The sequence below is a fragment of the Lissotriton vulgaris genome, chromosome 2_1, assembly GCF_964263255.1.
Source record: "Lissotriton vulgaris chromosome 2_1, aLisVul1.2, whole genome shotgun sequence".
Classification (NCBI taxonomy): domain Eukaryota; kingdom Metazoa; phylum Chordata; class Amphibia; order Caudata; family Salamandridae; genus Lissotriton; species Lissotriton vulgaris.
The window spans coordinates 320,907,413-320,924,778 of NC_141687.1; the positions used below are offsets into that span (position 1 = coordinate 320,907,413).

Below are 17,366 nucleotides of genomic sequence, written 5' to 3' on the forward strand. Positions count from 1 at the left end.
TTGGTGTTCTTCTCGTCTTTTCTTCACCAATTACCTCCTTACCTTTCACTTACTGTTTACATATGCAGGTAAGTTTAAGAAATGCAATTAAAATGTTGGTGAAAAAAGGTGAGTGCCATATTTGTAATTACTTCCTGGACACACCCATGGTGACTCCCACAACTATAAACAAGTACATTAGCTAGGCTCTTAATTCAGAGTCTTACCCATTTTTTTAACTTTCATGATTATGGTGTAACTTTTTGAAAATGTTTAAGCAATGGCATCATTAAGCCTCTGATCTGCCAGCTGGAATGGGGAGGTGTGTAGAAAAAGAGGAAAAGAAAGGAAAAGAAGAAAGAAAGAAAGAAAGAAAGAAAGAAAGAAAGAAAGAAAGAAAGAAAGAAAGAAAGAAAGAAAGAAAGAAAGAAAGAAAGAAAGAAAGAAAGATGGGAATTGCAGGAAAAACTGGGAAAATAAGAGAAAGGAATGCTAAGACAACAAAAAAATAAATTTGAAGAAAGAAAGGAGGGGAGAAGGGTGGTTAAAGGGATTGAAGAAGGAGGAAGCAAGAAAGAAACAAAATATGAGTCAAAATAAGTAAAGATAAAGCCGAGAAAGAACAAAGGGGAATGACGAAGGCAGAAGAAAGTGAGAAGCCATGAAGAAGAAGAAAAAAGAAATAGTGGTAAGAAGTAGTGAGAGTAAAGAAAGAACAGTGTAGGAAGAAATGTACTGGGCATCCTTAGTATAATGCTGGTCTCATGATATGGTGGCCATCATAGGCATATCATCAACATCATTTCCATTAGCAAAGCAAAGCCATGCTTGGGCTCTTATTATGAGTGGACTGGCAACTAGGGTGATATTTCTTGCACCTAATAAAATGGAACTCTTGGAATTTATTGGGGGTGAGAAATACCACGTAATTACGAGTTTTGGGGAAATAACATATATGTTCTGCCATGTACTATATTAAAATCCACATAGTCCCGTAACAGCCAGGCATTTTCCCAAGATAAATATCACCATGTTTGACCTGCTAATAGTCATCTCAAAACTCCTAATTGCGATGTTTGCGGTGATCACAATTAACCGGGTTGCTCATTCTGAGGGTCTATATTGTAGAGGCATATGGTGTCTACGCACAACTGTTTATAAGCATCCAGGCATAATGGGAATCTATTACGCTGAGTAGCAGATATAAAATATTAACTAAACTATGCTGATTTCTAGACTGAGAAGCCCTGCATTTACACCGTGTTAGTGCTGCCTAGCAAAAGTAGTTGAACAAGAACTAGTGAGTTCACACGTCATGACATGCTCAGCAATCCTACCTGAGACCAGGGCTCTAGAAGCCCAGAGTTGCAGCCATTGTAGATGTACACACTCCCTGAAGAGCTGTGGTCGTCAGAGTCCACCTCCATGGGCGCTCCAATAGCGATGTCCGCGTAACCATCTCTGTTGATGTCATTGATTGTGGCTATGGCAAAGCCGAACCTTGCAAAGGTGTGGCCTAGATGGCCATTGAGCGATTTCACAGAGGTGAAGCTGTACTGTAGAAAGCATTTTGAGGGTTATTTCCAGCGCCCACACACCAACAGCTTGACAAAGTCACTTTGTATGTTGCTTCTAAACATATGTGCTTATCTGGGCATTCCAAAATCAATATCACTAATAATACACACAGCAATTGCAGGTTATTAATCCTAAAGTCGGTACATATTTAGGAAATTGACCATAGGCAGCAAGCACAGAGTTTTTGTTCACAATTCCAATAAATGTATAGAAGGTTCGTCTTGAGGATTTTACCATTGTTGACTGGCATTGTAGAGTAAGGTGAGAATAGTATTCCTGTGGAACTTACTGTCCTACTTACTGATTAGTGTAATATTACATCATTGAATACAGACACTTATATATATAGGCATATGTTGCAATCGCTTGGGATTCCTATTGCCTTACAAAGAAAACAGGGTTTAATAACAATAATTGTGGGTTGCTAGATCATTATAAATGTTTCCGACGATTCGGTATACACTTTGGAGCACTTCCAGCCTGGTATCTACCATTAATAATATGCTGTTGAAATATGCATGTACACGTTTTTTTAATTGACATAAATTATTGATTTTGTCAAAAAGAGATAACAACAGGTACTTAAACAATAGCCATCCCCAACCATGTCACACAGTGGTACTGTCAGTACAGATTGTGTCAGTCAATATAACATGTCCTTCTATACCTTTTCATCCCATCTGCTTTTCTTCAATCGCACCTCCTCGGCCACCGTCCACTCAATTACATCCATCCCCCATCTCTCCAAACGAGGCCCAGCGTAACCCAACCGGGTTATCACCACTCGCCATTTAGCCAATCGCAGTAACAAATGTAAGAACTAAAGCTCCATTTTCCGGCCCTTCCACAAACAAATATTATCCAACAGACACAGAACAGTATCTGTCCCAACAGGCGCCTGCACCATGGTTACCACACATACCACAACAGTCAGTCAATATGCAAGCACAGCAAGGCTAGTCCAGGCCAAATGCAAGAAAAAGGCTATGGAGCACGGCATGTAGGCCAACTAATCAGTTTATCAGAGGTCCACTTTATGTAGGAGCACCGGTGTCACATACGTGCGGTGCAGAACATTAAAGTGTATATATTTCAAACTAGTGTTATATGATAAATGTTATACTAATGCACACATTCTTGTTCACTGTGTATCCTAGAGCTGTATCCTCAGCTCCCCTCCCAAGACGCCCGGGTAGGTAATGGGACAGGCTCTCAGTCCACCATCATGGCTCTGTATAAATGGGAGACCAAAGGGTGCCCCCACCCAGTTCCAACAGTCCTGGAAAAGTAAGTGACATGCATGGCGCCTCTTAGGAATGTGGGCCAGATATCCCTGACAATGGCTGTTGCACTGGCATGTTGTAGAAATTGTCCAGTCACTACATGAAAGCAATCCCATGCTGCCTCAAACGTAAGAAACTCCTAGTTGGGATATGGGTCACCAACTACCTCGCAATGGCCTCCTTTTTTTTTGCAGAGTTTTATATAGCGCAAACTTGACCCACAACTGAATCGGGTATCAGAGCACTTTACATAGCACCAGTTACGTTAGGCAGACATATCCGCTGATACTGACCAATGCTGGTAAACCCATAAAAGGAAGTGTCTGGAGAATGGAGCCTTACCCTGTACTACCTTTACTGTTCATTCCCATAAAGAGGCTGTGTGTCTAATAAGGTACGGCACCGGAGTCACATTTGTACGCCTCCCCTCCCCCGTAATCAGTAGCCCTGAGAGGGCTCTCTCAGGGCTACTGATTACCCCTCTCTCCCCTTGTCCTGCAAGAGCGATTGCTCCCAGTTGCCCGCCAGTGTGAACCTGTGCCCAGCATGCTGAATCTGGGAAGCTAAGAAGTACAGTTCCAGGTTGGGTCCACCAACCCCGCCCGTGCTCCAAAGACTGGAATAGGGAGTCTCTTGCCATTTTAATCTTACCCCACCCCCCCCCTCCCATATCAATGTGTTAAGAAGAGAGTGCAGTCTCCAAAACACTGTGTGGTAAAGAGTGTCAAACAGATGTTGCATAAAGTACAACGAGCGTGGCAGGAACACCATCTTGGAAATCACCACTCATCCCATGAGTGAGAGGCACAAGGTATTCCTGAAATGGACCGATGACCGCAAGCTCTCACTGACCCTCTCAATATTATACTGTGTGCATTTCTGTGGCGCATATACCACCATAATACAAGGGACTTCTTAGGATTAATCCTAAGCCCCGACAATTCCCCAAATGGATACAAATGGTACAACAGGAGGGGGAGGGACCATTGTGGGGCTGAGAGATAGAAAAGGGTACCTGACCCCGCTCTGATAACCCACTCAGACTTGACCAGTCGGATCTGGATGGCCAGTGGTTCTAACGCTATAGCAAAAAGGAGGGGGGGAAACAGGCCGCCTTGCCGTGTACCTCTGCTCACCACCCATGGATCTGACCATAATCTACCCACCTTTACCCTAGCTGTGGGTTCGGTATATAAAAGCCATGCTCAAGCACAGAAGTGCATTTCAAACCTCCAAAAGTAGTGCCAGTCGACTGTGTCAAATTCTTTGGCTATATCAACGGAAAAAAACAGCAATTCTCACATCCCTGCCTTCCATAGGACATGCATTAGCCTCCACAGATTCATAGTGGTACAAAACACACTGGTCTCCATGAATTAACAGTGAAATCACTTGGCACAATTGGTGTACCCTTTTATCTGTGTTTATTATCTAAGTGCGCGATAGGAGTATGGATCTGACGCATCAGAAACAGGCTTTGAGACCATAGAGATGCAGCCATCTTGCATAGATGGAGGCAGCACCCCAGAATCTTTGGCCTACAAGCATACCTCTAGTAAGTGCTGCATAAGAATGGGGGAAAGCGTCTGATAAAAGTTTGAGGTGAAACCGTCACTGCCTGGAGCTTTCCCCCTAGGCAAGCAGGCATTTGCCATCTGGATTTCTTCCAGAGTAAGACTGGTATCCTGGTTGGTAGAGCAGCCAGGAAGGCAGCAACTCGCTCCTGTGTTGGGCAACCACAGAGCACTATAAACCTTCTCCAAATGGGACTTAAGGGTGTCCACTATCTTGCTTTTTGTGTACACCCCGCCCCTATGGAGACTTAAGGTGAAGAATGGGAGGGCGGGCCACCTCCTGCTGTAGGTTCCAGGTCAACAACTGCCCTCAGCTGTCCCCCTCTCTATGGAGGAGCTGCCAATAAGATTTTAAGGTGCACTTTTCCAACGTATCCCTTACAGTCACAACCTGCCGCTGAGCAGGTACCTTCCCTCGGCATCCCACCACAATGTCCAGAGGGAGTCGCTTTATATGTACCAGCTCGCCCTCCCTCCAAAAGAGATTCACCTGTACTAAACATCACACCCCGCAGGAGAAGCTTATACAACATCCTCGGATAATTGCCTTCTTTGCCTCACAATCTGTTGAGCCATCAATTGTAGAGGACCAGGTAATCTCAAAATAATCTGTCAGGGCACCCAATATGGTCTCTCTGCCTTCAGTATCTTGCAAGGCCGCCGGTGGTAACCTCCAAGTTATGGTAGCAAGAGCACCATTGCCTCACTCAATCTTGCAGCGGATAAATATTGCAACAAGCGCATCACCATGTTGACTCTAGGGCCCAGGACAGAAGGAATTAAGATGTGATCAAGTCTACTGAAGGTACAGTGTGCAGGGTAATAACCGGTATATTCCCTAGAGGTGGGATGGGAGACCCTCCAAATATCGTAAAGCTCCAATTGAGTCGTAACCATCCTGCAGTAAGGAGGTAATCTTAGGTTTAGTGTTAGGACGAGGGGATGTTGATCAAGGACTCCATCCAACACACAGCTGAAGTCACTCGCTCACAGTACTCTGGATTCCAAAGCAGGTGAGAGAACATCTCACACCTTCAGATAAAAGGACTCATCATCCTTATTGGGCCTGTATGTGTTGATTATGGCATTCTCCACCTTATCAAGTTTGCCCTGTGGCAGGAGATAACAACCCTCCATATCAACCTCATTGTAGGACAGGGCAAAAGGCACCCCAGGTGCGATCCATATGAGAACCCCTCATGAAAATGTTGAATAACTGGCACAATAGACCTGAACCTTCAACTTCCAACTTTGTGACCTTTTAGTCTGTAAGATGGGTCTTTTGCAATTTGCCAACATCTACGCTGTGTCTTTTGATGAGCAAGTGAAGCCGAACCCTATAGTGTTTTGTTTAAGTTCCCAGCCCAAACACATTCCAAGAGAGGATTTTACAAGTTCCGGGCCGATTCAACAGGACGTATTGTGTGTAGACAGACCATTGCGTTCCTCCTCGTGACAAGATGACAACAAATCTACAAAACAACAGAATCAAAGGTGCAATTATTAAATTCCCCCCACCCCGGACAAGTGGGATTTAACCAACACATGCATGTTCAAAATAATCAAAGGGTCATAATGTACAACATTGATACCCAATCCCCCAAGCAGACCTCAAGAAAGAGGGGTACCAATCCCTCCCTGTCACTAGTGGCACAACCTGCAAGCCCACACATGAGGGTAAATAACAAGTCCAGTGAAACATTGGTATCATTGCTTTCATATATCCTTCAAGCCCCCCTGGGGTAGGCGAATCATGTGCATACAATCAATCATCCGCCGGGTAAGTGTGATCAGAACTGCTTCCCTCCCACAACAGTTGATGAGACAGTGCATTACACTCTACTGTTAGTCCCTCGTTGAAGACACCCCCTCTGACTACCAATTCAAGGAAAATTAGTTGGAAGGGTGTCCCTTATACCTAGTAGCCCAGTAAGCAATTCGTCAAGGTCGTACTGCATCAGCAACAACATCACTACTGTGAGAAGGAGCATCCCAGATCTTGCCGTCTTGCATTGGTCCAGTTAGTGGCGTTGGTGCGACCTGTAGGAGATCCGCCTAGCAGTGTCCCTGGTTCTATAGTCCTGGATCACAATTTGGACACTACTCCCTGCCACAGGCTGGCTGTGGAAAACGAGCCCGAATTACCATCGATGCCCAGGCCGCTGGCGCAAACCGCCTCTTAGTTCCCATGTTGAATAATTACCAAAATAAAGAGACGGGCGCTGGAGGCAGGAATCAAGAACAGAGTTTAATTCTCATGAGGAGAGCCAGTCATTTCGGACACGAAACACAGTGTCTTTCGGGAGGTGCTCTAACAAGTGAGCTGAGACTCTTGCTTTTATACCTTACAAAACATTTGATGGTACAATCAGGACAGTATGACGCAAAAGAAAGACATCCCTATAATCCTCGTGATGATCCTACTCCACATACGTTCACAATGGGGACCCTTGACCTGCTGATAAGAGGAGAGGGTAATCACGCAGCTGAGTGTTTGTAGGATGTGTACGCCTGATCATGGTCCAGGGGGTGGGGTGGCTAGGCATACAATAAGGGCAGTAAATGGTATCTCCTGGCTTAGGCGATGGCCTCGGACATGTGTGGTCAGCCGGACTCAGGGGAAGGGGTCATCAAAGGAGTGGTATTCATGCCACGTGGACAATCGAGCGCGGAGGGAAGGCTTGTCAACAGAGGGGCATTCATGGAAGGGAAGGAGGTGTTGGTCAGGCGCGCCCGTGACTCTCAAGGACAGGGCCTTGCGGAAGAAGAGGGTTTATGACTTGCTCATGTGAGGAGAAGGAGGGGGTCAGGGTGCGCGCAGGGCCAGGGTCGCACAGAGAGAGAGAGAGAGAGAGAGAGATCCTATGACCTGTACATGAGAGAACAGGGGCAGTCAGATACAGCTGGGGGGGCTATGTCAGCTGAGGCGAAGGATGCTTCTTCGAGAGGGGAATGGGGAATGCCTGGGTCAAGCAGGAGGGTTGCCTTTCACATCAGGGTCGCGCAAAGGAAAAGGGTTTCATGGTCTATACATGAGAGAGGGGGTGCAAGATACGCGCAGGAGGGAAGCCGGGGATTCCAATGGGTAAAAAGGCCATGGTGCCTAGAATGGCTGTACATATGCATAGGGGTACGGGTTCTTACTGGCAGGGTGATACGGTCAATAATTTACAGTATCCATGGTGCCCACAGGGAGAGGAGCGGGAGAAGAAGGGAAATGAATGCTGTCTATGTACATCAATTTCGTCAGCTTTCACAGTCGCCCCTTTTTACATAACAGCAGTCATTTTTATTTTTTTTTTTTGCAACTGATGTGATTACAGGTAGACAAGCATCGTTGACGAATTAGCACTTTGTCGATACTAACACGTGGCGTACAATCATAGACAGTTAAGGTGATGGGAAGAATGCAGTACATAGGAAATTACACTTTCGTTGTGTTCCTGGCAATTAAACGCACTACATAGCATAAATCTTTCTGACTTAAAAAATGTGACCAATGAACAGTTTTGACCAGGTAGTTGAGAGCGGAATTCAGTTCAATACATAAGATCTCTTCGTCACAGTGTCTTTTTATCAGCGAGCCATCACTGGTAGGCTCTAATCCGAGTATTTTCGTTGGCGCTGTTGAGCACCGGCGGTGGAGCTATAGGTCCAGCTCGGTTCTATCCTTACGCGTTGCAGGGTGCGGTCAGTCCTCTGCTGTTAGACCACAGTCCTGTTCCCTAAACAATCCGTTTGGCGGCGCCTTATGCTCGGCACCTATAGTTCTATGGCAACACCCTATTCCCATATGAATGCAGTTCTTTCCTGGCAAAAAGTCATGTGGGAAAGTGGGTGAATGTTGTTCAAATAGTCGATAGGAGAGAGAGAGAGCGGAGTTGGGTCAGAGTTCCTGGGACACACAAAAGGGACCAAGGGAGCAAAGGATAACAAGCAGGCAGGCCCATCAATTGGGCCCAAAGAAGGCGGACAGAGACTCCAGGCACACGTGGGTTAGTAGTCGGAGGGCTTCAAGGCGGCCCGTCATTTTGTCATTTTCCACGTTGAAATTGCGGTCTCGTCCCGTATCTTGTTGCTCTGCAGCTCCACCTCTGGTCGATGTCATACGTGTCCCAAGATCTGCAGTCAGGCTGTACGTCACATCTGACCCATCTCCTTCGGTGATCGTGAATCTTTGAATAGGTACAAGACAACGTTTTAGAGAAATGGCAGAAGAAGACATCTACGCATATGAATTCCTCCCTCAATTCTACGCATTTGAGAGTTTATGCTCATCGGTCACAGTCAGAGGTCTATTACCAAGCAGTGCATGTGTCAGCATTCCTACTGAGTTTATGGCAGGTTTATTCATTGTCCTGTTTATAACTCACGTGAGGATAAATGACATTCCCATCAACTGTGCGTTACATCATATTCAACATTTACAGAGCATTTTCCTTCAGGACTGGCTAACATTTTCACACAGGGCGGGGGTGCTATCGTCGAGAGTCGGGCAAAACAATGTTTTCTCGAGGGTCAACAGCTACTCATGGTCATCATGTTTATATCCGGGACAGCAGCTGGGGTTTATCAAATGGGGAGGGTATACTTCGGGCGCTCGCGCTTGGGTGCGAAGGGGTGGGGCAATCTGGGTATTGGGTGTCAATCTAGACGTTGGCGTTCGTCTCTGAAGAACAGACATAAGGTGCCATTGACATACAGTTCCCCTATGAATAGCCAGATTTGGGGGACCTTAGCCGTCTTACCTGTCCTTTCCTTTTCAGCCAATTCAAGTTCATCTATTTTTGTAGAAAGGAGAGGTAGTAATATGGCAAGTTACAATCATTTTTATTTCGGTCAATTTCGTTGAACACCTCCGCGTTCAATAAGTATCAAATCAGACTGGTGCCGGTGGGGCACAATTTTACCAAAAAGAGGGAGAGAAAATAGGGAGACTCTCATAGAGAGTGAGAGTCGTCCGCAATCTAAACGAGCCATTCGGTACACGTATGACATGTAAAGAGAGAGAGAGAGAGAGAGAGAGATAAAAGGGGTGGAGAGAGAGAGAGAGAGAGAGAGAGAGAGACGTGTACGAAAATAGGTCATTTAGTGCGCTCACAACACAGAACAGCAAAGGTCAGGTAACATGCAGATATAGACAGAGGGGAGACATATATTCGTACGTTACACACACACAAACTCAGACAGGGAAGACGGCACATGTATTACACATATACAAGACATTCACAACAAGACAGGAAACAATTGTTAGTCTACAAGATCTGTTTTTATATATATCCTACGTATCTTTACTATCCTATTTATCTACGTGCTTAGCTCTTTCTGCCCTTCCCCCCTTTCCCCTCTCGCTTGTCACGCCTGCGAGCGCTCCCAATTACCAATACTCACACCTCGGTTGGTTGATCAGAAATTAACCTGGTCGCGCTAGTTACCCATGGTTGGATCTTAAACCATTTTTCTGTTCCCTCCTTTGGTGGGAAGTTCTCCAGGCTGAGGCAACGGCAAGCATTGATCGGGAAAACAGTCGGACAGCTTGGCTATATCTGTAAGAGTGTGAGAAAGGGGGCAGTGCATTTTGAACATCGGCAACATTTCTAACTTCCTAGGCGGGTGGTGCCGTGGCAACCCTTACCCGTACAATTTTTCTTTGTCCTTTCCCTACCTAGTCAAAACGTCCAGTTACATTATTTAACGTGTCGTTTCTAGTCAATTTTTTTTCGTCATTCAGTACTTGTCCAGTCTCTATGTCAGTCCATCCTCCCGTTGCTATGTTCTAAGGAGGAACAGTCATGTTTAAGTCTACGTCCTTTAAAAACTTTTATTTGTCATAAGGACCATGCTCATATTCCCTTCTTCCCCTTCTCATTGGCGGTTCGATCATCGTCCTTCCATACATCAGCCAAGGTTCCGACGTGACCTGCAGAAGGGAGGAGAAAGAAGGGGTGGGGGGGGCAATATTCAAACCTCATCAACATGCAGTAATCCGGAAATGTTTTTACCTACCACATACTCGACCTATCTCCACGTGGTGCATTTCCCTACCATCACGGCGTTTAAGCCCAGAGGGACCAGAAATGTCAGACAGATAATTCATTGACGATCTGCGTATCTACATGAGTTACTTGGTCGTAATCCCTTTTGATCGGGTACAAGGGTGGCGGTCAGGTGGCATTTCTGTGGTGTCGTTTTTAGGTCTTCTAAAGCACTTTTCCGGCTGCCTGTGACACATAGTGTGGCTGCTAAATATCGGGTCCTTTTTAACCTTTAACCTTCATCATACTTTCTCGTTGCTCACAGTAGTAATACGTTCAAAACTCATTAATGAAACCGCTACAACTATGCTTTCGTTTTCAAAATACTTTTAATAAAAAGTGTTGACGTATAAATACAGGCCTACAACCCAGTGGACTAGCCACGGAGCAGATTGGAACTGTACATAGGAAGAGCAAAAGCTGGTGGCAGTTCATTTCATAAAGTGCGGCAGTGCAATAAAATCGTATTAAACTCCCCTACAGAGCAAACATGATGCATGTCAGTAATTCATCTTTAATAAATTCATAAATACATTATCCAATGTTCATTCATTACCTAAATTACACCAATTCATTTTCCAACTCATAACCAGTACCCACCCTAAGTCAATTCATTGTCCAAGCACATACTCAATATCCTTCATATCTACTTTCATTATCCAAAACGTTATATATATCTCGGGGTAAAAAGCTTGCGCAATCAGGGTGCAACAAAGTTCATAAAAAACGTCTCATTTTGTGTCGGCGCCATTTTGGGTGGGGTCAGGCAAGTTCCAGCACAGTCAGAGTGTCTCTAGTCTCACATGGTTGGCCCAGAACTTTCCGTTGGCCGTTCAAAAAGTCTTGTGCTATGTGGTTAACAGTCTAACAAATATGGACCATGAGTCAAAGAGTGGGAAGGGCGGCAACAATTTTCCTACCGGGTCATTCTGGTGTTCCTCCGGAACTGAACAAGTCTGTGCCGTGGCTGCATTTTAGCCATTTCCAATCCGAGGCTGGTGCCGGCAGGAGTTGTTCCGATGTCGTGGTTCCCAGCGAAGGGGGCGGGGGCACCCATGCAGGGGGTCGGGGGCCCCCCGGCTCTTATTGAATCTTCAAGGTCGAGGAGAGACGATATGGAGCGAGTGCCCGTCCTGGGCAGAAGACCGCTTTTTGATGTTGACCCTCTTTAAGCAAAGAGTGTTGGGGTGTCGCTGGAAGCCTCCACCTGGAGGGAGGTGGGGGAGGGTCGTTCGCGCCACCTCCCCCTTCCAGCGACCCCGCGCCGTTCCTCGGCTCCGTCGCTTCGATATTGGCCGTGCCAGCCATTGAAGATGGGGGAAGGGGTGGTCGGCGGCTGAGGCAAGACAGCCCCCCCCCTCCCTTTTTAACATGTGGCGGGACTACCTCCAACTCTCCAGGGACCCGAAACGTGGCGGGACCACCTGTAACTATGCAGGCGATGGCATGTGGCGAATTTGGCATGTGGCGGGACTACTTGATTTGCCGCCGTTCTCGCCCCCGGCTTCGGCCTTCTTCGTGGGTCGGACCAGGCGAGAGACAGAAGGGGGGGGTAGTCGGTGGCTGAGGCAAGACAGCCCCCCCCCCGTGGCCTGCAGGGCAGCAGGAGAGGAGAGAAGGAGAGGTCTCTGCCATTCTTTGGACCGCCTGCCCAACATCATCTCCTCCTGACCGTGGCCAGGCGAGTCCCTCGTGCCTCGAGGCCTCGCCTTCCGGATGGGCGTAACCGCGGACCCGTTGCACTTCGGGAGCTTTCCGGAATGGGGGTAGGTACCTATTGATTTGCTTTCTATTTCATGTGACCGTTATTTGGGCGTGGTGGGAAATGAGGCAGACATGTTGGGAGCAGGAATAGGCAGTGGAGCCTAGCTACCTCGTGGCTATGTTCTGCTATCAAACCTTTTCGCCATTTTACATTTCTTATTACGAACTATTTCTAATGTTTCTTATTTTTAGTGAAGTCAAAAGCTCATCAGGGGGTTACTGACTTAGCCTGATTTCTTTTTATTTTTCTTTCTCTTCCTTAGCGTGTTTCGAGCTAAAGCTTTCTGTTAGTAGGGAACGGTGATCACTTCATATTTTTTATGCGTCCTTTTCACTAGGGGGTACTTCTGGACGGACCAGACGAGTTCCCTCCAATAAATGGTCCGGGGTGGAACGAGATTATCGATCAAAAGGGGAACATATATTCCTTCATTAGGGTATCATCCTGGACGGACCGAGCGATGTACTTCCATTTACTAGGGTAGCCTCCTGGGCGGACCAGTCGGTCTATTTCTACTAAATGGCCCATGAGCGGGGAGCATATGTCCTCCATAAGGGTAGTCTCCTGGGCGGACCATGCGAGCTACCCCCCAATAACCAACCAGTGGGGAGTGGGTAGGACTGACGAATTCACAAAGGGGCATAACCTACCCTTTTCTACTTGCAAAGACTAGACAGAATATTTCTATTTCACGTTGTTTGCAAATAGAAAATACCTCAAACGAAACAATTCCTGGGACAACAATGTCCAGGCAACCAACCAATCAATGGGGAGAAAAACAGGCATGACGGATTACAACGGGGACAAATGTCTGCATTACCTGCCCTTCGCTATCCATAAAGGGAACAGAATATTCCTATTCGTCTCTGTTTGTGGACAGGGAAGATCTCAAAGAGCAACAATCGATTATTAATCGACTTCAAACAACAATCAATCATTAATCGACTTCAAGCAACAATCGATTATTAATCGACTTCAAACAATTCAGTGGGGAGAAAAGTAGGCATGACGAATTACAACGGGGGACAAAAGTCTGCATTACCTACCCTTCTCTATCTGCAAAGAGGGACGACGTTCCTATTCGCCGCTGTTTGCAAACAGAGAATGTCTCGTTCTCAAAAGAGAACCAATATGTCAAGTAGCCTTCAAAGCTAAATGAACCAATACCAACAATATCAGTATACAAATACCGACTTTCAATACAAACAATCAATCAATCAGGTGGATAGAGCCACCCTACCAATCAGGCGTGAAAACACCCTACTTAATCTTACCCGGACCGGACCATACGGACAGTTCTTCGACTCCCTCCTCCAGCGCCCGATCGTTCTCTTACTCCATGTAGCATTCCTGTGGGATTCCAGTCAGGACAATAGGTCACTCAAGAGAGGTCCGTTCAGAATTGGTGAAGTTCTGTCGATCGGCAGCCGGGCGAGGGCCCTCTCAAGGCAGGCATACCCCGATCATTTAGATGTTCACTTCTTCGTCTGGATCTCTCTTACCGAACCTTATGTCACTGATGGGCCCCACGTTGGGCGCCAATTGTGGAAAACGAGCCCGAATTACCATTGATGCCCAGGCCGCTGGCGCAAACCGCCTCTTAGTTCCCATGTTGAATAATTACCAAAATAAAGAGACGGGCGCTGGAAGCAGGAATCAAGAACAGAGTTTAATTCTCATGAGGAGAGCCAGTCATTTCGGACATGAAACACAGTGTCTTTCGGGAGGTGCTCTAACAAGTGAGCTGAGACTCTTGCTTTTATACCTTACAAAACATTTGATGGTACAATCAGGACAGTATGACGCAAAAGAAAGGCATCCCTATAATCCTCGTGATGATCCTACTCCACATCACATACGTTCACAATGGGGACCCTTGACCTGCTGATAAGAGGAGAGGGTAATCACGCAGCTGAGTGTTTGTAGGATGTGTACGCCTGATCATGGTCCAGGGGGTGGGGTGGCTAGGCATACAATAAGGGCAGTAAATGGTATCTCCTGGCTTAGGCGATGGCCTCGGACATGTGTGGTCAGCCGGACTCAGGGGAAGGGGTCATCAAAGGAGTGGTATTCATGCCACGTGGACAATCGAGCGCGGAGGGAAGGCTTGTCAACAGAGGGGCATTCATGGAAGGGAAGGAGGTGTTGGTCAGGCGCGCCCGTGACTCTCAAGGACAGGGCCTTGCAGAAGAAGAGGGTTTATGACTTGCTCATGTGAGGAGAAGGAGGGGGTCAGGGTGCGCGCAGGGCCAGGGTCGCACAGAGAGAGAGAGAGAGAGAGATCCTATGACCTGTACATGAGAGAACAGGGGCAGTCAGATACAGCTGGGGGGGCTATGTCAGCTGAGGCGAAGGATGCTTCTTCGAGAGGGGAATGGGGAATGCCTGGGTCAAGCAGGAGGGTTGCCTTTCACATCAGGGTCGCGCAAAGGAAAAGGGTTTCATGGTCTATACATGAGAGAGGGGGTGCAAGATACGCGCAGGAGGGAAGCCGGGGATTCCAATGGGTAAAAAGGCCATGGTGCCTAGAATGGCTGTACATATGCATAGGGGTACGGGTTCTTACTGGCAGGGTGATACGGTCAATAATTTACAGTATCCATGGTGCCCACAGGGAGAGGAGCGGGAGAAGAAGGGAAATGAATGCTGTCTATGTACATCAATTTCGTCAGCTTTCACATGGCTGCCACCTCTGGCTCAAAGATACCTATGCCTAAGACTCCCACCATATGAATGGAAGGGTTCTGTTTCACTCAGAGGGCACACTGGTTGCCCACTTGACATATCCAGCCAGGAACAGACGTCTTCAGGGCTCTCAAAGAAATGTGACTCTCCTGATGCACTGAAATGAAATTTAGCTGGGTAGAGGAGCATCTACCTAAGGTCCATAGCGTAGTCTTTTTTGACCTCTAAGAATGATGTATATTTATCCTGCACTCCCTGTGCATAGTCAGGGTAATTTCCAAAGTTTTTGTGCTCAAACCGTGGAACAGGCGCCTCACTTGCAGTTCTAAAAGTCGCACCCCTATCTCTGTAGTTCCATATCAGATCAATGAGGGGCCTCAGGGTGCCCAGAGGAGGGGCTGGTGCTAATGCTATGTGCAGCCGTTGGACAAGTCTCTAGGGTGCATTGTATGTCTTGCAAAACACACAAGATGATAGACGGAATGTTGCAAAATGGCAAAAACATAGGTTTGCCCGTAGCAGATTGACCCCAAAGGACACCCCCGCAGTTTGATCTTTGAGAGCCACTCTAGAGCCCTATATTGACTCCAGGATGTTGGTATCTCATGGTTCCTCCGGTCGCTCCAGGGAATATTATGTTGTGCCCGAGGGGTACTGCTTATTGAGTCTATGTGTGGCTGTTGCAAAGTCATCTTGTGCCTTGGGGCACCCCCATAACTTTTTACTGAAAGGTACTGGTGGTAACTGACTGACTGACCCTGGGCTCTGCCTAACCAGGCCCAGGGCCAGTGCTATGCTGAAAGAGACACATTTAGAATACAGTGAAAACACCTGTATACACTAGGGTACACTATGGTAAGGGGTACCCCTGTGATTGGCCTGACCTACCCTATCAGACCCCATTAAATAATAGGGTAGGGGGATTAAAACTACCTAGAAGCCCTTAGTCCACAAAAGGGAATGGCAGTTTAGAGGCCAGCAGCTTTTTCTACACTTGCATTTGTGCGCTGCTGAAGCCTGAGGTCAGTTTAAAAGTAGCCCTGGGTGTCAGGACTGCTTTTAAAAAGTACATTGTGCCCAAACTCGACTTTGGTATTTGGGGCACTTAAAAAGGGATAACCTACAATGTTTTGGCATATTAGGAACGCCCAGGGTCTCCCCTCGGCGCACCCAGGGGTGGGTGGTCAGGTATTTATGAGGGAGATCCTTATAAAATGGGTTTTGTATGCCCTGGGTTTAGTGACATTTCACATTTAACTTCCCACATTGTGATAAAGTGCTGTTCAAATTCGACTTTGATGCTAGGAGCACTGTGAAGGGAGGATCTGCAATATTTCTACAGATTTAGAACCCCTAAAGTCTCCCCAAGTTGTTCCATGGGAGGGGGGGTCTGTAGATATTGGTGGAGTACTTATAAAATATGTTTTTGACGGCCTGGTGCTGAAAAAATGGCCCAAGTTATTTTTCGCATTGCAAATCCCATGCCACATAGGTTAACATGGAAGAGGTTATTAACTAATAAACCCTGATAGGGAAATGATAGAATTTCCATTCAAAGACTTCCCAGAATGGTAGTGATAAATCCAACAATATGATATTGTTGGATTTTTCCTGAAATATACAGACAAGAAGTTATAAGATGTTCTTGTTTGTAGGTCCAGATTCAGCCTCCAGTGGTCTGTCCTGATTGGTCAGAGTTAAGTGAATTAGCCAGGATGTTTTGAAGAGGTGATAAAGAGCCCCTGGGGTTAACCAGATCTTCAGGGAGGGTAATGTGCTGTTCCACATGAATGCCAGGGCAGGGGGAGGACTTGTAAACCATGATCTTCAGAGATGAGGGAAGAAACCGGTGTCATTTACAACTCTAAGCTTTTCACCTCAGCCAGAGCTAGGCTTATGGAAGGAATGTACAGATGCAAGGGGGAGAGTCTATGGAAAGTAGCTTTCCTAGGCATTTAGACGGCTCTTAATTCCCTGCTGATAATTCAGCCATTATGAATGTGGAGGATTTGGTGCACTCTGGGACAAAATAATGCCATACTCTACAGGATGTGGTCATAACCTTGAGGAGTTGCCCTGCTCTCAATGGTCAGGAGTCACCTCCTGCTTGACCCAGAGAATTTGGAATAAGTATCTGAGAGGGGCAGAGTCTCTCAGATCTGCTGCTTGAAACTTAAGAAAACAAGACGTTGCCATGCTGAGAAGTTGGGGTGCAAATTCTAAGGCCTACCCTCTGAAGACTGCACCAGTTGAAGCTACAGCACTGGGATTACCTTGCTGTTAAAGAACTAAAGAGTGGACGTCCTGCAAGCTACAGGTTAACAGAGCTCACCTGGAACATTACACCAAGGATCCTCAACCTGGAGAATTACCAGTGGATTTGTAAGGGTTTTGTCCAAGTGGATTGTGGGAACTGAATTCCTCAACTTTCAAGGATCATTTTGGAGCTTCCAGACCCTTGGAGTGA

General features: G+C 46.6%; 1 protein-coding gene across 1 annotated transcript in view; it reads right to left on the bottom strand.

The window, feature by feature from the left end:
* ITGAE (integrin subunit alpha E) overlaps positions 1–17,366 on the bottom strand; it is a 771,961-nt gene that overhangs the window by 313,532 nt on the left and 441,063 nt on the right. The window contains exon 16 of the mRNA XM_086955032.1: positions 1,317–1,535. Within this exon, the coding sequence (XP_086811158.1) occupies positions 1,317–1,535 (219 nt within the window). The remainder of the gene's footprint in view (positions 1–1,316; positions 1,536–17,366) is intronic.